Source organism: Bos grunniens, chromosome 13, assembly GCF_055505025.1.
Source record: "Bos grunniens cultivar Pamir isolate PY7600 chromosome 13, Bosgru_T2T1.0, whole genome shotgun sequence".
Classification (NCBI taxonomy): domain Eukaryota; kingdom Metazoa; phylum Chordata; class Mammalia; order Artiodactyla; family Bovidae; genus Bos; species Bos grunniens.
In genome coordinates, this window is record NC_141177.1 from 82790827 (window position 1) to 82816510 (window position 25684).

Sequence of the window (25684 nt, forward strand, 5' to 3'; positions counted from 1 at the left end):
TGTGCATGGCACTGCTGGTCTGTCTTGCTACACAAACCACATGCCCCCAGACAATAAGCTATAAACGCATCAGAACCACCCCTAAGGCATGGTGAGCAGCTACTGTTTACAGATACCAAATGAGACCCCAGACTTTACTTTGTTTGCATTATGGTACATAAGGTCTGACTATCTTATATTCATTTGGATAATGGATTATGTGAAGAAAGAGCATGTAAGGTTTTTAAAAGTCTTTTTTTTTTTTTTTAACCAGTAGGTCTTTTTTTACAGTCTTTCCAAAGCTAGTAATCAGAGAGTATTCTATAAGAAATATATTTTTATTATAAAAACATTTTTAGCTTATAGAAATTGGTATTTATTAAACTTTTAATTCTAAACTATATAGAGATTATATATATATATATATATATATATATATATATATATATGTTTTAATATTTTTTCTATTTAAAAATCTACTAAAGACTAGATTGTCAATCTACTCAATTGATATTCCTCAATTTAGGGCCAAGTTAGGAAACATAGTGTTGCTTTTTTCCTCCTTTATTATAATATTTTGGAGAAGGCAATGGCACCCCACTCCAGTACTCTTCCCTGGAAAATCCCATGGACGGAGGAGCCTGGTGGGCTGCAGACCATGGGGTCGCGAAGAGTCGGACATGACAGAGCGACTTCACTTTCATTTTCCCTTTCATGCACTGGAGAAGGAAATGGCAACCCACTCCAGTGTTCTTGCCTGGAGAATCCCAGGGACGGGGGAGCCTGGTGGGCCGCCGTCTATGGGGTCGCACAGAGTCAGACACGACTGAAGCAACTTAGCAGCAGTAGCAGCAGCCTTATAATATTTACAACAAAGTATAAGTTGTTGCCCACAAGAAATTTGTTTATGTCTAAAACCCTGTACCTTCCCTGGCTCAGTGGTGAACAATCTGCCTGACAAGCAGGAGATGCGGGTTTGATCCTGGGTGGGGAAGATCCCCTGGGGAAGGAAATGGTAACCCACTAACCCACTCCAGTATTCTTGCCTGAGAAATTCTGTGGACAGAAGGGCCTGGTGTGATAAAGTCTATGGGGTTACAAAAGTCAGACACAACTTAGCAGCTAAACAACAGCAATAATAAAGCCCTGTCCACTTTGAGAAAAATTATTAATTTACCTTAAAGCCAAAGTTATTTAGGGTTTTGGAAATTTTCTGTAGATGAAAACAGTCCAGAGAACTAGACAGGATAATAAATGGATTGAAGTCCATTGAAGAATGAATACAGTTACATAAAAATTCCATTGGTCTGAAGATATCAGACATGGATACATTTCAGATGAGTTGAAAATGTAGGAAGTATGTTACAGTATTAGTTGCTCAGTCGTGTCTAACTCTGCGACCTCATGGACTGTAGCCTGCCAGGCTCCTCTGTCCATGGCGATCTCCAGGCAAGAAGGACATGTGAATAAATGATATTGTTACTTTTGGGAAGAGCCTTTAGTCATGGAACCCCCAGTTCTCAAAGGATTTTTCACAGGAAGTGAAAGGAAATCCACCTGTACTTCTGAATAACAGAAAGCAGAGGTTGGTGACATTCAGTGAGACTGGCTACAATAATTGTCAAAGAACTATAAATTCATACCTGTGAGGTAGGTGTTGTGTGAGGAATTAATGAAATAGTGAGAAAGGGGCTGAGACATATCTTCATTCAAATCCAGTTTCTCAGGTGAAACGACTCCATTTTCTTCTCCACTCAGATAGCGCATAAATCCATCCACTGATATCTGTCCTAGAGGAAATGAAGAGTTAAGAGGAATGTGAATGTAATATTTTTATGGGTTTCTGATATCATATTATTATTATTTTGCAGAAAACTCTTGTAGCATCCAAGATGGAAAACATTAGCCACAACTGCAATTTGATACGGATAAACAGTAGTCTAGGGTCATGCTGCTTTACTATACTTATCCCCGAATGCCAGAAATTATAGAGAAAATGTAATTACAAGAGTCTCACACACTTTCGGAGAATTTAAATACCTAAACATGGATCAACTGCTTTTAAAATATAAGAATGGTTACAATCCTATGCATGGACACCAAAATGTTTTTAGTGCTTATCTCTGGGTAGTAAAGTTAAGGGTACATTTCCCAATGTTCTCTCATAAAAACATGTTACTTTTATGATCAAAAGACTTATTCACACATGGTTTTATTATTTAAAATAAAGTGAAAATGTTTTCAAATAATAATCTTTTTCCTCTGAAAAAGGAAATAAATATGACCATAACTGAGGAATAAAAATCTGAATGTTCATAAAAATGAAGGTCCTTAACATTTCTTATTTAGAATGACTTTTCTTCAAATGAAAGAAATATGACTCACACTTTAGCTTACTCAGATTCTATTTAGAATTTTTCTTTTGTTGTAATATTTCTGAGGTGACTAATACTAAATATTGAGATAATTCTTTATCATTACTAAAGTAATTTTTATATAATACATGGAGAGAGCCATCTTCACGGTTTTGGCTCATCATCAGAGCTTGTTTTTTCAATATTAACAATCAAAGCCTCAAAACCCAACCAACCAACCAAAGAAACAAAACAAACACAACCACCAGGTCATTTGTGAATAGTGAAGATCTTTCTGGTAAATATTAGAGGATAGTATTTCTTTTTCCTTGTTGAAAAAGTTTTCTATTAATATAAAAGTAGTATATGTTTATGGAAGAAAAAATAGGAAATGACAAGAGCAGAGAGGGAAGAAAACTGAAATTTTTCTGAACATGCCTAACTCTTCATTCAGAGAGAATTACTATTAAAATCTTAGTATATACACTTCCAGAGGAAGAAATGTATGTATGCATGTGTATGTATAGTTCTTTTATGAAGATGCAGTCATATATATATATACTGAAAAATATATTATGAACATCATCATATAATATTAATATTTATATTTTGAAAGTGAAGTTGCTCAGTCATGTCTGACTCTTTGCGACCCTGTGGACTGTAGGCCACCAGGCTCCTCCAGCCATGGAATTTCCCAGGCAAGAATACTGGAGTGGGTTGCCATTTCCTTCTCCAGGGGAACTTCCCGACCCAGGGATCGAACCCAGGTCTCCTGCATTGCGGGCAGAGGCTTAAACCTCTGTATTATAAAATATATAGAGCTATAACATGACTAACGAATATTCCATTATCTTTGGAGTTCTCATTTTTCACTAGTATAAATAATATTGTATTGAATACTCTGGTAGCTGAATCTTTGTATAAACTTTTTCCTCAGAATGAGTCCTCTGCAATAGAATTGCTGGTTCAAAGACTGCATATTTTTCAGACTTTTAGTATACGTAACAATTTGCTTTCTGTTAAAAGTTCTAGCAATTTACTCTTTCACCAATGGTTTGCCTTCTCTTCATCCCGATGTCAAACTCAGAGGTAAAAACATGATAGCAGGGGGGTGGTCCTAAGATGGCAGAGGAATAGGATGGGGAGGCCACTTTCTCCCCCAGAAGTTCGTCAAAAGATCATTTGAATGCTGAGAAACTTCCACAAAATAACTTCTGAATGCTGGCAGAGGACACCAGGCACGCAGAAAGGCAGCTCATTCTCTTCGAAAGGAGGTAGGACAAAATACAAAAGATAAAAAGAGACACAAAAGAATTAGGGATGGAGACCTGTCCTGGGGAAGGAGACCTGAAGGAGAAGTTTCCAAACACCAGGAAACCCTCTCACTGGCAGGTCTCTGGGGAGTTTTGGAATCTCAGAGGGCATCATAACTGAGAGGGGGAAAAAAAAAAAACCCACAGACTATGTGTCTAACCGCAACTCCCAGCGGAGAAGTAGCCCAGACACTCGCATTCACCACCAGCGAGCGGGGGCTGAACAGTGAGGTGCAGGCTGCACGCTTAGGGTAAGGACTGGGCCTGAATGCCCTGAGGGAAATCTGAGGGAGCTAATGTGAGATAGCAACCCAAACTGTGGGATAGCCAGAGAGAGAAAAAAAAAGAGAGAATTTTCCCACAAAAAGCTCACATCTTTTTGATTTGAGCAGCCTGGCCCACTCATAGAACAAAGGACTGAGAGATCACTAGAGGAGAGCTAGCCAGCTACAGACCAGCCCAGCCCCCGCCGGAGGCAGAGAGGCAGGCAGGCAACAGCCAGAGGCAGAAGGCAAGGGGCAATCTTGGCCCCAGAGATGGCATCCTCCACCAAACTGTCAGCAGGCTCCCAGTTGCTAACCACATCTTCCTGGGATTTTGGACAGTTGACATCCACCAGGAGGGTCGCAGTTAGAGATAAGTTCCTCAGAGGAGACACAAGGCACACCTGAGATGGCACTCTCGTGGCGCACCCAGGAAACCAAGAGGCTGGGACAGGGGAGGTGATAAAATGCCCCGCCCAGCTGGGAAGACTGCGCTCACCATGCACCTGGTCGCCTGAGCTGCTCGGACCTGGGAAGGGGACAAATTGCAGGCCCAACCTAGTCTGTGCCTTTGTGGAGTACCTGAAAATCTGAACCTGAGCAGATTAGACCTGGGAAGTGCACGCAACCCAGGGCCCACTTTAGACAGCTCCCTGCAGAGCAACCTGGAGCCTGAGCAGTGTAGACTGGGGAAGTACACATGCCGTGAGCAGCGGAACCCCAGTGTGGCCCAGGCACTGCGAGCACTCCCCACACACGCCAGTATATTTGTTTGCAGTGCTCCTCCCTCCCCACAGCACAACTGAACAAGTGAGCCTAAATAAGTGACCACCTTTGCCCCCTCGTGTCAGGGTGGAAATTAGACACTGAAGATACTTGCAAACAGAGGAAGCCAAAATAAACAAAGAAGAGGGAACCGCTCTGGAAGTGACAAGTGCAACAGATTAAAACCCTATAATTAGCATTGACTACATTGGAAGGGGCCTATAGACCTTGAGAAGAAGTATAAGCTGGAACAAGGAACTATCTGAAACTGAACTGATCCCACATTGCCCTCAACAGCTCCAGAGAAATTCCTAGATACATTTTTAATATTATCATTTTTTAATTTTTAAGTTATTACTCCTTTAATTTTCATTTTGATAACCTATTACTTTATAAAAAATACTATTTTTAAAGCAAATTCATATATATATATATTTCATAATTTTTGCAATTTTATTTTGTTTTTTTATTATTGTATTTTTGAGAGTCTAACCTCTACTCTAGATTTTTAATCTTTGCTTTTTGGCATTTGTTATCAATTTTGTACCTTTAAGAATCTAATCCTCAGTACACATTTTTACTTAGGGGTGTGGTTACTGGCTTGATTGCTCTCTCCCCTTTTGACTCTCCCTTTTCTCCCCAGGTCACCTATATTTCCTTCCTCCCCCTTCTCTTCTCAACTCTGTGAATCTCTCTGGGTGTTCCGGGCTATGGAAAACACTTAGGGAACCTATTACTGGCTAGATCTGTCTCTCTCCTTTTGATTCCCCCTTCTCTCCTCCTGGTCACTGCTGTCTCCTTCCTGCCTCTTCTCTTCTCTATGTAACTCCGTGAACCTCTCTGAGTGTTCCAGACTGTGGAGAACAAATAGGGAATTGATTACTGGCTAGATTGCTCTCTCCCCTTTTGATTCACCCTCTTCTCCTCTTGGCCTCCTCTATCTCCCTCCTCCCTCTTGTCTTCTCCATGTAACTCTGCGAACCTCTCTGGGTGTCCCTCACTGTGGAGAATCTTTTCTCCATTAACCTAGATGTTTTAACATCTGTGCTGTTTGGATGGAGAAGTCTCGAGGCTACTGTAAGAATAAGACTGAAAACCAGAGGTAGGAGGCTTAAATCCAAAACTTGAGAACACCAGAAAACTCCTGACTCTAGGGAACATTAATCAAGAGTTCATCCAAAAGCCTCCATACCTATACTGAAACCAAGCTCCACCCAAAAGCCAACAAGTTCCAGAGCAAGACATACCATGCTAATTCTCCAGCAACGTAGGAACATAGGCCTGTGCATTAAAATACAGGCTGTCCAAAGTCACACCAAACCCATGGACACTTCAAAACTCACTACTGGACACTTCATTGCATTCCAGAGAGAAGATATCCAGCTCCACCCACCAGAACACAGATGCAGGCTTCCCTAACCAGGAAACCTTGACAAGCCACTAGTCCAACCCCACCCACAGGGAGCAAACTCCACAATAAAGAGGAACCACAAACTTCCAGCATACAGAAACACCACCCCAAACACAGCAATCTAAACAAAATGAAAAGGCAGAGAAATATTCAGCAGGTAAAGAAACATAAATGCCCACCAAACCAAACAAAAGAGGAGGAGATAGGGAGTCTACCTGAAAAAGAATTCAGAATAATGATAGTAAAGATGATTCAAAATCTTGAAAACAAAATGGAATTGCAGATAAATAGACTAGAGACAAGGATTGAGAAGATGCAAAAACTGTTTAACAAGGACTTAGAAGAAATAAAAAAGCGTTAATCAATAATGAATAATGCAATAACTGAGACCAAAATCACTCTGGAGGGAACCAACAGTAGAATAACTGAGGCAGAAGATAGGGTAAGTGAGGTGGAAGATAGAATGGTGGAAATAAGTGAAGCAGAGAAGAAAAAAAAGATTAAAAGAAATGAGGACAATCCCAGAGACCTCTGAGACAATGTTAAATGCCCCAACATTTGAATCATAGGAGTCCCAGAAGAAGAAGACAAAAAGAAAGGCCAAGAGAAAATACTCAAGGAGATAATAATGAAAACTTCCCTAAAATGGTGAAGGAAATAGCCACCCAAGTCCAAGAAACCCAGAGAGTCCCAAACAGGATAAACCCAAGGCAAAACACCCCAAGACACATATTAATCAAATTAATGAAGATCAAACACAAAGAGCAAATATTAAAAGCAGTAAGGGAAAAGCAACAAATAACACACATGGGGATCTCCATAAATATAACAGCTGATCTTTCAATAGAAACTCTTCAGGCCAGAAGGGAATGGCAGGACATACTTAAAGTGATGAAAGAGAAAAACCTACAACCCTGATTACTATACCCAGCAAGGATCTCATTTAAATATGAAGGAGAAATCAAAAGCTTTACAGACAAGCAAAAGCTGAGAGAATTCAGAACCACCAAACCAGCTGTTCAACAAAAGCCAAAGATCTTCTGTAGACAGGAAACACAGAAAAGGGTTTATAAACTCAAGTCGAAAACAACAAAGTAAATGGCAACAGGATCATACTTATCAATAATTACCTTAAATGTAAATGGGTTGAATGCCCCAACCAAATGACAAAGACTGGCTGAATGGATACAAAAGCAAGACCTCTATATATGGTCTAAAAGAGATCCACCTCAAAACAAGGGACACACACAGACTGAAAGTGAAGGGCTGGAAAAAAATATTTCATGCAAATGGAGATCAAAAGAAAGCAGGAGTGGCAATACTCATATCAGATAATATAGACTTTGAAATAAAGGGCGTGAAAAGAGATAAAGAAGGACACTACATAATGATCAAAGGCTCAATCCAAGAAGAAGATATAACCATTACAAATATATATGCACCCAACTTAGAAGCAATGCAAATATGTAAGGCAAATGTTAAGAAGTATGAAAGGGGAAATTCACAGTAACACAAAAATAGTGGGAGATTTTAACACCCCACTCACACCTATGGATAAACCAGCTTCCCTGGTGGCTCAGATGGTAAAGCGTCTGCCTGCAATGTAAGAGACCTGGGTTCAATCTCTGGGTCATGAAGACCCCCTGGAGAAGGAAATGGCTACCCACTCCAGAACCCTTGCCTGGAAAATTCCTTGGACGGAGGAGCCTGGTAGGCCACAGTCCATGGAGTCGCAAAGAGTTGGACATGACTGAGCGACTTCACTTTCACTTTAACTCTTATGGATAGATCAACTAAACAGAAAATTAGCAGGGAAACATAAACTTTAAATGATGCAATGGACCAGTTAGACCTAATTGATATCTATAGGACATTTCACCCCAAAACAATGAATTTCTCATTTTTCTCAAGTGCACATGGAACATTCTGCAGGATAGATCACATCCTGGGCCATAAATCTAGCCTTGGTAAATTCAAAAATATTGAAATCATTTCAAGCATCTTTTCTGATCACAATGCAGGAAAAATAGATGTCAATTACAAGAAAAAAATCTATTAAAAATACAAACATATGGAGGCTAAATAACACACTTCTGAATAACCAACAAATCACAGAAGTAATAAAAAAAGAAATCAAAATATGCATAGAAATGAATGAAAATGAAAACACAACAACCCAAAACCTATGAGATTCAGTAAAAGCAGTGTTAAGGGGAAGGTTCATAACAGTACAAGCTTACCTCAAGAAACAAGAGAAAAATCAAATAAATAACCTGACTTTATACCTAAAGCAAGTAGAAAAAGAAGAAATTAAGAACCCCAGGGTTAGTAGAAGGAAATAAATCATAAAAATTAGGGCATAAATAATTGAAAAAGAAACAAAGGAGATGATAGCAAAAATCAACAAAACTGAAAGCTGGTTCTTGGGGAAGATTAAAAAAATAGAGAAATCATTAGCCAGATTCATCAAGAAAAAAAGGGAGAAGAATCAAATCAACAAAATTCGAAATGAAAATGGAGAAATCACAACAGACAACACAGAAATACAAAGGATCATAAGAGACTACTGTCAGCAACTATATGCCAGTAAAATGGACAACTTGGAAGAAATGGGCAAATTCTTAGAAAAGTAAAACCTTATAAAACTGAACCAGGAAGAAATAGAAAATCTTAACAAAGCTAAATCATCTAAATCATCACAAGCACAGAAATTGAAACTGTAATCAAAAATCTTCCAACAAACAAAAGCCCAGGATCTGATGGCTTCACAGGTGAATTCTACCAAAAATTTAGAGAAAAGCCAAAACCTATCTTATTCAAACTGTTCCAGAAAATTGCAGAGGAAGGTAAACTGCCAAACTCATTCTATGAGGCCACCATCACCCTTATACCAAAACCAGACAAAGATGCCACAAAAAAAGAAAATTACAAGCCAATATCACTGATGGGTATATGCAAAAATCCTTAACAAAATTCTAGCAAACAGAATCCAACAACATATTAAAAAGATCATACATCATGACCAAGTGGGCCTCATCCCAAGGATGTAAGGATTCTTCAATATTTGTAAATCAATGTGATACAACACATTAACAAATTGAAAGACTTAAAACCATATGATTATCTCAGTATATGCACAGAAAGCCTTTGACAAAATTCAACATCCATTTATGATAAAAAAAAAAAAAAACCTCCAGAAAACAGGAATAGAAGGAACATACAACAACATAATAAAAGCCATATATGATAAACCCACAGCAACATTATCCTCAGTGGTGAAAAACAAAGCCTTTTCCCTAAAGTCAGGAACAAGACAAGGGTGCCCACTCTCACCACTACTATTCAACATAGTTTTGGAAGTTTTAGCTACAGGAATCAGAGAAGAAAAAGAAATAAAAGGAATCCAGATTGGAAAAGAACTAAAACTCTCACTGTTTGCAGATCATGGCATCTGGTCCCATCACTTCATGGGAAATAGATGGGGAAACAGTGGAAACAGTGTCAGACTTTATTTCTTTGGGCTCCAAAATCACTGCACATGGTGATTGCAGCCATGAACTTAAAAGACGCTTACTCCTTGGAAGGAAAGTTATGACCAACCTAGGTGGCATATTCAAAAGCAGAGATATTACTTTGCCAAAAAAGGTCCATCTAGTCAAGGCTATGGTTTTTCCAGTGGTCATGTATGGATGTGAAAGTTGCACTGTGAAGAAAGCTGAACACTGAACAATCGATGCTTTTGAATTGTGGTGTTGGAGAAGACTCTTGAGAGTCCGTTGGACTGCAAGGAGATCCAACCAGTCCATCCTAAAGGAGATCAGTCCTGGGAGTTCATTGAAAGGACTGATGCTAAAGCTGAAACTCCAGTACTTTGGCCACCTCATACGAAGAGTTGACTCATTGGGAAAGACTCTGATGCTGGGAGGGATTGGGGGCAGGAGAAGAAGGGGACGACAGAGGATGAGATGGCTGGATGGCATCACCGACTCGATGGACATGAGTCTGAGTGAACTCCAGGAGTTGGTGATGGACAGGGAGGCCTGGAGTGCTGCAATTCATAGGGCCGCAAATAGTCGGACACAACTGAGCGACTGAACTAAACTGAACTGAACTATCCTTGAATGGTAAGAGATACGTCACCTGTAAATGGAAAAACTGTTTACTCACAGTGTAAATTTTTTATATCCAATAAATTTCTCAAAATAACTGATGAGTACATTCCCTAATTCTGGAAACATTATAGTTAAATTGTCCTTTATATTTTCCAGGAATTAATAAATAAATGAAAAGAAGAAATCTGGTTATTGGATTTGAATGAGTGGAGCTATTTAAATGGAAATCTTAAAGAGGAACAATTATCTGCACTACAAACTGCTTAAAAATCTACTCTAACATGCACCTTGATTAATATCAATAATTACCAAAGGAAAAAGTGCTAAGATAGTTTCTCTTGCATTAGAAATGAGAAATGTGACACAACATTCCTTACACTGTTATATTTGTGTGACCAATTCCTAATAGAGGCAAAAGTTTATATCTTCAAATAATCATCACCTACCAAAGTGATCATTTCAATCATTCTGATTGATGAGTACTCTTCGGTTACTACCTTTGAAGCCTTCCTTTGAAATTCATTTACAGTGGGATGCCTATATTCTTTCAGACTGGTTTCAATTTTTGTAAGCAAACCAAAGTCAATGTCAATGCCACTTAGGGCCAAAGTTGTTTCAGTGGGTAGTTTCCAACAATATTTTAAAACTTAAAACATGTAGAGGTAAAACATTTGTTAAAAAATTGAATTTCTTCCTAGTTTTCTATTTCATCCCTTTTATTAGTAGGAACAAAGATCATATAGCAGGAGTACAAAAGATGAAGATCTGGGATACTTAAATTAAGCTTTAGAAGCCAGGGTGAGACAGCCTTGCTAGGATCAGGGCTACTGGGGCGCCAGGTCCTGGGTCTTTTCCTGCTCTGCCTCATTGGGACTTTTTAAAATAGAAAAAATGGGTGTTATTTTTACTTATTTTTTTGTAAAGTGATTTTCAGTTTGTCATTTGAAGTTTGGGTGGTCCTTCATCTGCATTGTGTACAATAATCATTTCACTCTGATTAATGCCATTTTGCCAGCTTCTTCTCAAATGAGTTTCCGTTCCTCCCTCCCTCATCTCTTCCTTCTCCTCTGTCTGCTTACCTTCGACTCACTTAACATTTATTGAATCTCTGCAATGTAATGAATTCACAGAAATATAAAGCACAGCAAAGCCTCTGCCTTCAAATAGATCATAATGTAACAGAAAATAAGACCATTCACCCCTTGAACAGCAGGCATGCACTACTCCAGAGCAGGACATGCATGTCTCTTTGTCATCCTTGGGAACTACCATGATTCTCTGTGCACAGTTGGTACAAAGTCAGCACTTACTTTGATGATTAGTGATTCAAAATAGAAGAGAAATTGTTTTGAAACTGGAAAATCACCAAGGATGGCATAATTTTGATTCTTTTATCTGCTTAGGTCGAATCATACGAAATTGTTAAAATCTGGCATTTTTAACCTACAGTTTCATACAACTCAATTTCTACTGCTATTCCTCAAAGCACACAGTAAATGCAGGTGTCTTTGGGGCCAACGAAGGAAGGTAATATGACTCCCGGAATAAAGTGTGCCCCAAGGAAAATTCGCAAGTGTATACTTCTTCTAAAGGCATGCAAATATGGTGTGGCCACAAATATCACTTTTTATGTTGCTGCAGTGAACACTGAGTCTGTGTTTGTGTCTGATATCTTGAGAATAAACATTCTTTGATCTGATCAGCAACTTGTAAAAGCAATTAAAACAAACTGTATGCCAATATGGTTTGGGTAATAAGTTAATTTTAACTTTTTAGCCTCAATTTCTATGTATTACCTCTAGTGCCTTATGTTGAGAAAGGTTCTGAACCATGCTTGTGATTAATTTTTATGACAGTGATGGGTACAGGATAGAAAGTTATTCCCAAATGAGAATATTAAAATTATGGTCAATTGGTGCTCTGAAACATGCCAAAGAACACGTGTCAAAATTTTATTTAGTTCATTAATGAGGAAATCAGGAACATGACAAATCTATTTCAAAAGAGGCTATGAAATATTGACACATACATATATGTATGTCAGAACCCCTCTCAAACAAACAAACAAACAACACCAAAACCAAACTTATAAAAATATAGCTAAATTCAATATAAACCTGGTTAAAGTTCTATAGGTTAATTAAGTGTATCCTTTGGGTTATCTACTCTACCTTTATTATTTCCTGGAAATTAAAGATTTTAACATAATTTTTAGCATAGATTGACATCAGTAAAAAACAGAGTTAAGTGAGTCAGTGTTTGTAAGGATTATTTACAATTAATTATATCAAATAATTTCAAAATCCCCAGTGAAGGAATTCAGAGAAGGCAATGGCAACCCACTCCAGTACTCTTGCCTGGAAAATCTCATGGATGGAGGAGACTGGTAGGCTGCAGTCCATGGGGTCGCTAAGAGTCGGACACGACTGAGTGACTTCATTTTCACTTTTTACTTTCATGCATTGGAGAAGGAAATGGCAACCCACTCCAGTGTTCTTGCATGGAGAATCCCAGGGATGGAGGAACCTGGTGGGCTGCCGTCAATGGGGTCACACAGAGTCGGACACGACTGAAGCGACTTAGCAGCAGCAGCAACAGCAGCAGTGAAGGAATTTGCCTTCACTGAATAAGGACATGTGAGTCTGGAGGACAGTTCAGAATATGATTGCAGACTGCAAGTAGGCAGACACCTGGGAGTAACTTTTCAACCGCAAAGCTTTGTCTTGCTAACTAAAGGAGCAAATATGCAAGACTTTTAATGTGTCAAATGATTAGACAGGGATATGTTGAAATCAAGAAAAGCCAATGAAAAAGTAAAGAGGGAGTTGGAGGTTTGTAAGTTACAAGGCATCAGCTAAAGGGGTCAAAAGTTCATTTGCAAAAATGTAGATATGTTTGACATAATGAATTAGCCTAAAAATAAAGTTCTGACTAGTAAAGGCTTTCAGAATAAAACACACCCTTAGAGGATGTTCTTTCCTTGCATGTAACCAACAGCTGGAATATTGCTGTTGCTGTTGACTTAAATGCACCAGTACTTTTCCACCAATGTCTTACTGTTTTTGCAAAGCTGCTTACGATTTTTTCTTTCAGGTCCACTGAGGCATGCAGACAAAAGAAAAGCCTTGTGAATTAAGATAGGAAAAACAGTGTTTTTCTAAACAAATTTGTCAAAATTAGTAACAGTACAAGATATGTGGCTTCCTTTCCTGCCAGCAGTAACCGATCAGTGACAAATTCTTCAACTACAGGAGAGAAAACTAGATGGGCTCGTATGTTTCTTTCAATTCTAAAATACTACGAATTCAAGTAGTTAAATATATTAGGGATAATTACCAGATAAAACAAAATGTCATGTATTAGAATGAGATTATGAAACATCAAACCAAAATTAAAAGCAATGTGATGATTTTATGGAATAAAATCAACAGGAAAAGAAGTTCAGAAGGATAATGCCAGCTGGGAAAGGCTAAAAATAAAGCCGTTTACATATTTTCTTAATAAAAGATTGATATGCTTCCAAGTGGACATGTCACTCTTATAATGGCACCTAAAGATCTTTATAAGCATATACATTATCTGAACTTCTTGGAACAAAGTAGGAAAAATACATCTCTCACAGAATGTAGAAACAATGCTCTACAAAGCTTTTTGGTTCAAAAGAAGTTCTCATGTATATTGAGAAAAAAGGCTGGTGATCAAAAGTGAAAAGATCTGATTTAAATGGGGAGGAACCATCTTATAAAGGGATATGAGAGGAAAGTGGAATGACAAAATGATGGTCCCTAATGGCCATTTATACGACCTCTCATTTCTCAGCAATATCTTCACTGCAAAGAAACTGGCAAATGTCAGGTGGCTTTGGAATGCCAGGAACTGGACCTCTGCCTCCTTTGACCTCTCTGTCCCCTTGTAGATAGTGACTGAGGCTCCACTGGTATCTTCCTGAACATGTCAGAAAGACAGAAATTTGAAATTCTGTGACAAAAGGAGACCTTCCAGGGATGCTTTTATTTATTTACTTATTTTTAATGAAAAAAAGTGTTTTTTTTTTTTTTTTGGCTCTGCTGGGCCTTCGTTGTGGTGCACAGGCTCCTTGCTGCTGCTCTAGGGCTTTCTCTAGTTTCAGCAAGCACTGCTATTCTCTAGCTGCAGGGCTTTTTTTTATGGGAGTGGCTCCTCATTGCAGAGAGCAGGCTCTAGGGCATGGGCTTCCACAGGTGTAGTGTGTGGGCTCAGTAGTTGTGACTTGCAGACTCTAAAGTGCTGGCTCAATAGTTGTGGCACATGAGCTCAGTTGAGCCATGGTATGTGGGATCCTAGTTTCTGGACCAGGGATTGAACCCATGTCCTCTGCACTGGAAGGCAGATTATTAACCACTGGACCACCAGAGAAGCTTTTATATCTTACAGTAAATCTAGGACATTCAGCTGGATCCATTTCATGTTTACAAGTGCATGCCAAGGCCTTTAAATATATACTGGGGAACAAGCTATTCCACTGCCTTCTTTAAACCGGGAAGCATCCTGTGGACCTTTGGAACAATTAAGAATAGGAAGATCTGTGTTCAGAAAAGGGAGCTCTGGAGAACAGAATGGAACAATCTTTGCTTTCTGGACTTGTTTTCTTATTTTCTCTAGTCCTGACACTCATTATCTATTAACTTTTAGAAACCTACTTCCCACAGAACTTTCAAGCTTGACTTCCTGTTCCAGGCATCTAAGAAAAGATATTTCAGCTTAAGTCTCTACATCAAGAAGACACAGTTATCTAAACCTCTTTGCAATTTGTTCAAACACAATAAGTATTCTCCCAGTTTCATTTTCAGTCACTTTTTTCCCACTTCTATTCTTTGTTGAATCTCTTTCATTTTTTCTAGACCATGTCTTCCTCCTTCATATTTAGTCTTCATTTTAGTGTGACCACATTTGTCAGTAGCTTCCTGGGAAAGGGTTCCTAGCTTTTGAATTTTTTGAGCCTTGGATGGTTAAAAATCGCTTCATGACTTTTGTATCCTTTACTGATGGTTTAGTTGGGTATAATATTTTCTTTTAGTTTTTGACAGAAAATTGGCTTCATTGTCTTTTAACTTCTAGTATGGCTATTAAGAGATTTAAAGACTTATTGATTGATCATCCTGAAAACATATATGCCCTGTTTTCTTGGGGCTTCTCTGGTAGCTCTCCACAATGCGGGAGACCTGGGTTCGATCCCTGGGTCGGGAAGATTCCCTGGAGAAGGAAATGGCAACCCACTCCAGTATTCTTGCCTGGAGAATCCCATGGACGGAGGAGCCTGGTGGACTATAGTCCATGGGGCTGCAAAGAGTCGGACACGACTGAGTGACTTCACTTTCACTTTCCTGTTTTCTTATTTGTTTATTTTGTCTCTTTGGAAATTTCAAATATCTTATTCAGTCCCAGTTTCTTAAAATTCACAATGATATGCTTTGTTATTGGTTTATCCCCTGTACTGGATATTCTTGGAGCCTTTGGAGTTGGAAAGCTATTTTCCTATTTGGAACATTTTTATAAATTATCTCTGTACTTATTTCTGTTCTCACTATTCTGGAATATTTGATCAAATTTTACATTTTTATACATATCCCTCCAAGTTTTCTTTTTATTTCCTTGCTTTACTCTCTAGGAGCTTTCCACAACTTTATTTCCAATTCTTCTTTGAGTGTTTTGTTTCTGTTACCCTCTATTTAATATCTAAAAGTCAGTTTATATTCTCTGACATTTCTTTTAAAAATAGCATTTTTTCCAATGGCTTAATATATTCTATTATCATTCTAAGGATATTAATGAGATATATATATATATATATATATATATATTTGGAGTTTTCTTCTCACTACATATTCATTGTTTTCCCCAAGGTAGTTTTATTCCTATTTATTTCTACTTTTTAAGGAAGTTTTCCTTATATATCTAGTGATTTTTAATTGTCTGTTCATATTTCAAATTGGTGGACTAAAAAGATAATTGGAATTTTCATATCATCAATATATCTGAAAGTGAATCTTAAAAGTATGAGAGCTAATAAGGCATTATTGTAGAGGGATCATCAGTCTTTGTCTCTTTGGAGTAACTCCTAATGTCAATACCTTTAGGTCTTTCTTCTTGAGCTGATCAAGTCCTGAGAAATCTGTTTAATTACTTGCAGGGAGAATAAAAGCCTGGACGCCAGCCTTCCAGAGCTAATGTGGGAAGAAGTAGCCAGTATGTTTATGATCCTTATATTGCTTTGCTTTCAAATGATAGGTAGCTCTGCTTTCACCTGGGGCTTTGTCTTCCCCAGACCCTCTGTTTTCTTGTCTCCAATAAGTGAGTCTTTAGTTTCCTCCCAGGTGGGAGTTCTATGTGTGTACGTGTGTGTGTGTGTGTGTGCACACGCACATGCTTTGTCGCTCAGTTTTATTTGACTCTCTGAGGCCCCGTGGACTATAGCCTGCCAGGTTCCTCTGTCCACGGAATTTTTCAGGCAAGTTCAGGGAGTTCTGATTATTGCTTACACAGCTGTCAACAGATTCTCCTTATTTTAGACTGTGGCTCTAAACCCACTTCAGAGGAAATTAACATGATCAATTTCTGAGACTTTTAAGGTTTTCACAGAATAACTTAGGTTGGTCCCCAAAGTCTCACACAGTAACCTATGATCAGTTTTCTCAGATATGATATAGCTAGAAACCTATACGTAGCTGCCAAAATTATGAGGCTATTGTCTTTCATCCTATTATTATTTCCACCCTTGCTCAATTATGCCTTAAAATATCTCTTTTAATGCAATTTTCATGTAGTCTTAAGAGAGAGTTTAATTATATGAATATGTCTAGGCCATTCTATTTATCCTGATGTTCCATGGTTTTTCTACTACACCAGACTGCAAAATTTTGCTAATTAAGTTTAAAAAGTTAGATTTCATATGCTTTGTTCTTTAATCCCACTATTTTTAGGCAAAAGGAAATCAAATGAGAGAAACTGAAGGCTCTCTGTCATAGTCCTGCTTTACCTGGCCAGGGGTTCATGATGAATCTCCTTGGTTTTCTTTAATTCATATATTTTTGGTGAAAAGTATGCAGTGATTCATATCACCACAAATGGCATTGTATGGATAATTTGTCAGCCATATTTTCCATGCTGTATCTTTTCCCAGGTAGGAGGTCAGTCACAAAGGCAGCCTGAGCTCCCAGGTACTTATCAGGTGGGAGTATTTAACAGGTGAGATACTTCCTTTCTTCTAAGACCCTCTTACCCTGCTCTGATACAGGTGGCAACAAAGCATTATAGCTTTGTCTCAGGGAATGGAGAGACAGAGGAGAAGGAAAACTAAAGAATACCTTTTCTATTTGGTTCTAAGGATACTCTATTGGGTTCCTTGTCCCCAAGTCTAGGGGACATCCCAAGTCCTGAAGAAAGAAACCTATGGCTCCTTTCCCCAGAGATGCTCCAGAAATTTCCAAGCCCCCATATTCCCCATCAGCTGGAAAAGCAGAAGAGTTTTATTTTATTTTTTGGCCCTTTGGCATGGCGGTGACTTAGTTCCCAGAGCAGAGATTGAACCTGCACCCCCTGTACTGGAAGTATGGAGTCTTAACCACTGGACCACAGGGAAACTTTTATCTTTATTCTTTCCCTCTGCCTAGCCCCTGAGGGAAGCACTAACAGTTCAGTTCAGTTCAGTCGCTCAGTCGTGTCCGACTCTTTGTGACCCCATGAATTGCAGCACGCCAGGCCTCCCTGTCCATCACCAACTCCCAGTGTTCACTCAAACTCACATCCATTGAGTCAGTACTGCCATCCAGCCATCTCATCCTCTGTCGTCCTCTTCTCCTCCTGCCCTCAATCCCTCCCAGCATCAGAGTCTTTTCCAATGAGTCAACTCTTCACATGAGGTGGCCATAGTACTGGAGTTTCAGCTTCAGCATTGTTCCTTCCAAAGAACACCCAGGACTGATCTCCTTCAGAATGGACTGGTTGGATCTCCTTGCAGTCCAATGGACTCTCAAGAGTCTTCTCCAACACCACAGTTCAAAAGCATCAATTCTTCGGCACTCAGCTTTCTTCACAGTCCAACTCTCACATCCATACATGACCACTGGAAAAAAGATAGCCTTGACTAGATGGACCTTTCTTGGCAAAGTAATGTCTCTGCTTTTGAATATGCTATCTAGGTTGGTCATAACTTTCCTTCCAAGGAGTAAGCGTCTTTTAAGTTCATGGCTGCAATCACCATCTGCAGTGATTTTGGAACTCCAAAAAATTAAGTCTGACACTGTTTCCACTGTTTCCCCATCTATTTCCCATGAAGTAATGGGACCAGATGCCATGATCTTTGTTTTTTGAACGTTGAGCTTTAAGCCAACTTTTTCACTCTCCACTTTCACTTTCATCAAGAGGCTTTTTAGTTCCTCTTCACTTTCTGCCATAGGGTGGTGTCATCTGCATATCTGAGGTGATTGATATTTCTCCCGGCAATCTTGATTCCAGCTTGTGCTTCTTTCAGCCCAGCGTTTCTCATGATGTACTCTGCATGTAAGTTAAATAAGCAGGGTGACAATATACAGCCTTGATGTACTCCTTTTCTTATTTGAACCAGTCTGTTGTTCCATGTCCAGTTCTAACTGTTGCTTCCTGACCTGCATATAGGTTTCTCAAGAGGCAGGTCAGGTGGTCTGGTATTCCCATCTCTTTCAGAATTTTCCACAGTTTATTGTGATCCACACGGTAAAGGCTTTGGCACAGTCAGCATTAAATGTCTAAAACCATGAAAATAGAAGCAGGGGACTAAAATAATTCACAATAGAGTAAGTCAATCCTCAAACAATAAAAGAGTTGACTGTCCTGCCTGACATAGACATAAGTTACCTGCTCTATTAATACTTTCTCCTCCTAACTTCTTTGATCAGTATTGCTAGAATTTCTTTTGAAATTCACAAGTAAGAAGTTTATTTGAAAAAATCCATAGGCCCTTGCCTTCTACCCAGAAGCTTATAAAAGTGACTTTCAGTGACGTTAGATAACAAAAGCTGATGGTCCTCCTTGAACTGATGAGGAGGTGATGGCAAGTCCGTAGCACCAGACTCACTCATGATACTTTACATGGGCTCTCTGGCCAGGAGGGAAAAGGACAGCAGGGAATGGTTGTAAGCTAATCTCTAAACAAAATTCATGATTCATTACTAAGGTGCCTTGTTTTGAAAGTTCCTGGTCAGGCTCTTTCCTGTTCAGTGTATGTGTTTTACTGGGATGGTTACCTTGCAAATGACCTCATCATGGCATTCAAGCAGCAACACGGGACGGCTGCTGAGTTCATCCTGACAGCAGACATAAGGGAACAGTGGCACAGCGCTAAAGTAAAAAACAGTGATGATGCCGTGAAGGGCCAAAAAAAGACGATACGGTTGTCTATGTTGAAAAAAAAATGCTAAGAAAAAGAATGTATTCTTACTTGAAAGGAAATATACTATATATATGCAAGCAAGATGGTAAGGAAAAAGAGAACCAGCTTTTGAAGAGTTTAGTGAATTTAGTCTATTTCCTGTATAGTACTTAACAAATCTTTATATACTGTTTGCGTGCTTAGTCGCTTAGTCGTGTCCAGCTCTTTGTGACTCCATGGATTTGTAGCTTGCTAGGCTCCTCTGTCCATGGAATTCTCCAGGCAAGAATACTGGAGTGGACTGCCATTCCCTTCTCCAGGGGATTTTCCTGACCCAGGGACTGAACCCAGGTCTCCTGCATTTCCAGCGGATTCTTTACAGTCTGAGCTACCAGGGAAGCCCGTATACTGTTTGCTATAAGCAAATATTCATTCCATCCTCACAGTAACTCTCTGAAGTGGGTACTATTTTTATGCTTATTTTATGAATGAGAAACTCCAGGCAAGTAGCTTGCTCAAGGTCACATGGCTTACAAGTGAATAAAATGGGATTTGAATGCAAAACCAGGTTTTTTGTTCCATGCTATTAACTACTATGCTAGCCTGCTGTAGAGCACATACTCTAGTACTGGAAAAAGGCATCAATAAATCATCACCATCATCATCATCCCAACAGGAAGGGCTAGCATTACCTGGGCAGTGATCATGTGCCAGGCACAGAAATCCTATAAGAAAGGTACTTTTTAATTCCCATTTTCAGTTGAGCAAACTAAGGCTTAGAGAGGTTAGCAACTTGTCTAAGGTCACAGGGGTACTCAATTTGAGTGCTGGAGGCAGTGCCAGGGCAACAGAAAGGCAGATGGTAGTGAGTGTGACTGACGATGTTTTATCTCCATAACTTTCCCAGCACTAGCCCGGATGAGAAACAAGGATGATGAAAAGGAGAGAACCCTGCCTCTGTAGCAGTTGGCGTCAATCTGGGCACCACAGATTAGTCCTAAAAATAGCCCCAAATGTGACCAAGGAAGCATTTTTTCCCATGATTTACTTATCTCTCCAAAACGTGTGACTTTAATCTTTCTGTTAAAAGAAGCTGGGCTCAGGCAGGACAAATGACCCATCTGGCAGAGGCATAAGGAAGGATTAGCTCTTTGATTTGGCTTTGTCTATCAAGGTCTAAAATTCTTTTCCAGACTTAATTTACATTCTATTCTCTGCAAGTAATTTAGAGGCACCCGCTAGCATTTTTATTCTCCCAATCATGAGTCTAACTCTTAGAAAGAAAAATAAAACACAGGAAAAACATGTTGTGCCAAGGTAAGCACAGCAAAAGTGCTAAACAGAGGCTGTGATATTGCTTTGTGGGTTTTGAAAAAAAATATACAGGTTACCTTTTAAAAGGAACAGCCAAATGCATGCAAATATTATCTTTCAAGGCTGGAAGCACAGAGAAATCTCTACAAATTATGCTTTGGAAAACAGATGGCCTAAGAATCCTCACAGAGTTATCACACAGTTGAGATGGGCAACTGGACAATATCTCTGCCAGCTAGCGTGGCCACCAGCCTCACTTTTTGGAGTCAAATGCCAATTGGGCAGGATCTGGCACTCACATGTTTGGATGTCACTGGGATTAGGCAGTTGAAAATCCATTCATCATCATTCAAACCCTGCTCTTACTGTAATGATACCAGAGCATGTTGGAAAGTTACTGGTCCGACGGCTTAGCACCTCCTAAAACCACTTCCAAGCAGAGCCCTCAGAAGTAATTTCCTTGGCTCATATTGGTTCTCAGTGCTGTGACTGTGATGTGTGTTCTGCTAGACCAGCTAGGAGAAAGTAAGTGCAGATAGTTCAATATCCCAGGGCTCACCAAAATCTATTTGCCTGTTATTTCAGAAATAATCTATTAAATGCCCCCTTTTTAATGATCTTTTCTCAGGCACAAATTTGCCTATTATGTTTGCCAACTAGCTGTGTTTTTGTGTAATATGTGAACTTTGCTGGCTTCTTTGTCTATTTTACCCATTTCTTTCCAATTCTGGAGTTACTATACTCCATAAATGTCCTCACACATTATTATTTTATCTTAGGTTGGAAAGTGTCATGCATTCTTAATCTATCTTGATGGCAAAAACTGCTCGCTCGCTCTCTCTCTTCAGTTGCTCAGTCGTGTCCGACTCTTCCGACCCCATGGACTGTAGCCTGCCAGGTTCCCCTGTCTATGGGATTCTTCAGGCAAGAATACTGGAGCAGGTTGTCATTTCCTTCTCTCTATAACCGTAACTATATAAAAATACAAGTCCAAGATACCAATGATAATATCCATTAAATGGATATGTGTTCTGCAGATCAACCTCATGACCCAGCTGTCATGGCTTCTGTGCCCCTGTATGTAGTTCTACTTGCATTCAGTTGAACTTGTTAATGTGGTTTGTATGGAAGTTCTTAATAATAACACCTCGCTTTGAATTAGCACTTTTCCTTTTTCAAAGTATTCTCACATCTGCAATTTCTTTGCATCTCACTGTTCTACTTGGTAGGTAAGACGGCATTTTATTATTTAACAGGACAGATAAACTTTGACTGAGATTAAGCAGTTCTTTTAAATTGACATGATTAGATAAGAACAAAATCCAGATTAAAACTCCACATTCTTAAACATGGGTTTGGAGTGTTTTTTTTTTTTTCCACTAAATTTATGTAAGGGCTGATTGATCATTTAAAGCTAGAGGTACACAGAGGGTAGGGAACCAGTCTATCACATTTTATTAGTGCGCATCACATTGCTCTATCAGAGGAGACCCTTCACAATGAATCTCAGTCATGTCCGACTCTGTGCAACCCCATGGACTGTAGCGTGCCGTGCTCCTCTGTCCACGGGATTCTTCAGGCAAGAATATTGGAGTGGGTAGCTGTTCCCTTCTCCAGGGGATCTTCCTGACTCAGGGGTCGAGCCTGGGTCTCCTGCATTGCAGGCAAATTCTTAACCATCTGAGCCACCAGGGAAGCCCGCTGACAATAACACAAAGGAAACCAAAATGTTCTAGGTCCTAGACCAGGACGTCTGTTTAGATTCTTCGAATCTAAACAAAGAGAAATAGCAACATGAAAAAGAAGCACTTTAGGTTCCTTTTCTACATTTAAGGTAGAGTGTTAGGTGAGGAGTTTGATTTTTTTCAAACATCCTCATTTGTCTTCTTAAAATTGTGCTATCCCTACACTACAGGTAATTTTGCTTCTGTAACTGGAGTCCTACAGATGGCACTGGTTCAGAGAGACAGGCCTCCTACCATCTCTGCAATGAATGAATGAAATTATTGATCAGTCTCAGCTTCCTGACATTAATCAGCCTTTGCCATGGCATATATTTCAGCTTTTTTTGTGAAGCATTAGGGTAGACAGCCCACACCTCACTTCATCTGGCTTCCTTGTGGTCATCATATATTTTCCATGGAGTTGATTCCCTTTGCATTCAATTTCCTTCCCACTTATTTGGTATAAAATCAACTATCAGCCAAACTCAGCTGTGGCACACTTTGGGGCCAAGTGCCTGTGGCTTCAAGGCTTTTCTACAGCACAGTGCAACTGCTAAACTGTTTCTTCTAACTGAGTCATTGGCCTCCATCCCTACCCCTGCTGAGAAGGGAAAATGTGTAATACTGACTGCTAATGCTTTTTTGTGATGGGAGGTCTAGAGATCTAGAGGAAAACAGCCATTATCTGCTTTGTCCCAGTAGTTCTCACACGCAATGGCAACGCATCTTGGGAAGGCATAATCTGATGAGGGAAAGATGTTTTAAAAAGACTTGGCAGACTGGGGTGGAATACGCTACCAATTCCCTTCCCTACCTCTTAAAACTTGCATTTGTTTTCGTCTTTTATGATATAAACAACCAGACTGGTTGTTTTCTGAACAGAGGCCACTTCAGCTGTGAATGAACCCAGTTGTGGCTTTCTGGCTAGAGTTGTGATTCTTAGCAGACACTGAGGTTACTGAGAGAAAAACACTAGGACTCCTGGACCAGGCATTTGCCTTCCTCAAGCCCACTTCCTGCCTCCTGGGAAACAAGGAAATGCAATCAGAAAAGGAAATCCAAGGAAGTTACCAAGTGAACTAACAAACAATGGACTCATAATGGCTCTCTAGAAAAAAATATATATTTTTTTCATTTCTGCCAATCTCAAATATTTCAGAGAAGTCTATGAACAGATGAAACACAGAGTTAAGAGGAGCTTGGAATATACTCACAGAAGCTAATGTCATTCTTCTATGACCTTCCACAGAGGTTAGAAAGTCAATAGGTGGGATTTAAATGGGCTCATAATCAGTAAAATACTACAGTGGCTTTTCAGCAGCTTTCTCAGTATAGGAACTTTAAGGCATGAAAAGAACTGGCTTTATCACACAGCTTTTATCTGTCTTTGTCTTTTGGGAAGAAAACCTATCTTATTTGAGTTGACTCTGTTCATTGATTTCTGTTCTTTTATTTCTTGTATTGCTACACAGATCATGCATATAAAAATATTTAAGTGAATGCCACCTTAACGGTGAGACAGATCATTAGGCCAGTCAATATCACCTCCAGATGAGTGGTTTTAGACTGAGCATCTTGAATCTCCTGGGGTTTGGCAGAAGTGCCTTCAGAGGAAGGTATGGAGCAGAAGAAGAAACAGGAGTAGGGCAGCTGTCTTCAGCTACAATGCACGGTCCCCAATTCAACCAAATAGTGCTTCTACTGGTTGGAAAAACCAAAAAGTTTTTCTTACACATTGACCAATGAGTGAGCCATTGTTAGAAGAAGTATCCTGTGTCAAAGGTGGTCTGAAAACTACTGCTATGGATGCAAATTGCTAACTTCTAAATAGATGACACTGCCTTTTCTGAGCAAGTCCTAACAGAGGGCTCCAAGTGGAGTCCAGAGTAGTGAAGAGAACTCCGCACTGGGACACAGAAAATACAGTTCTACTCTCAACATTGTCACTTCCTTAGCTGCCTCTTCTACGACCAGTGAGATAGGGCTAAAGGGATAAGTTGCTTGTACACAAGAGATCCTGTGATTTTGAGGCTTCCAGCCAGGACTTCAGGAGTGATAACAGCTAAGACCTTAGTGACAGGTGAGAAAGGATGAGCCATGAGCACAGCCCTTTATTTATTTTTTTCCTCTCAGTGTTCAGCTACACTGACCTTACCCATCTTTCACTTTAGATTCTGTTAAGGCCATTTGTAGAAAAGTGTTTGCCTTAGTTTAGGTTCTTCTAAAAGTAGGCTTTGAGATAAGGATTTGAATGCAACAGTGGAAGGTAACCTAGGAACTAACAGGGGAGTGCAGAAACGAGAAGGGACGAAAAGGCAGCTAATAAACGGAATGTTATAAAGTAGGTTACAGTTGTTGGCAACTGGGTTTTAAACCTACTTGAGAGCTTTGGAGGATATGGAGAATACTTATTTAACTGTCCCACACAGTGGGCAAGGAAGAGAGGTACTACTTCCCGAGGGAAATTTACTCCTGGGGACATGAAGTCCTGGACCCTTGGAGGTTGGCTGTAGTTGGGCTGAGAGAAAGAAAGACCTGGAGAGTTGCAGAAGATGCTGTGGACTAAATTGGAACCATGAATGCCAAGGGATAGGGAGTAAGCACTGATGTTTACTAGTGTTGGTATCATCCCATTTTACAGATGAGGAACCTGAAGTTCAACAAGACAAGTCAAAGTCACTTAACTGGCTTAACCATAACACAACACCAGCTTCTTTTTAAAATTATGGCATGTTTCACTTCTTGAGGATACACAATACACATTTATAAAAATAATCATCATTTTGATAACTTCTACCTAGTAAAGAGAAATGGTGCTGGGAAAATAATGATTTTTAAAATTCTAGTAGGAAAATTAAGTGTTAAAGTAAATAGTAAGATTCCAGTATAAATATTTATACTTTAAAATATAATTATAATTCAACTTAATAAAAATATAGATAAAATATTTGAGTCAGAAATGAACATTTCTGCACAGAAACGACTTGCCATATTTTTTCAGGTTTCATCATCAAATGAGTCTAATTTATTATTAATTGCAATAAGTTAAATAAGCCTGTTAGCC

General features: G+C 39.3%; 1 protein-coding gene across 2 annotated transcripts in view; it reads right to left on the bottom strand.

Moving 5' to 3' along the window:
• The window catches only part of PLCB1 (phospholipase C beta 1), an 863757-nt gene that overhangs the window by 214733 nt on the left and 623340 nt on the right, over positions 1–25684 (bottom strand). For both annotated transcript variants that reach the window (XM_086335157.1, XM_086335158.1), the window contains exon 10: positions 1623–1769. In XM_086335157.1, the coding sequence (XP_086191283.1) occupies positions 1623–1769 (147 nt within the window). The remainder of the gene's footprint in view (positions 1–1622; positions 1770–25684) is intronic.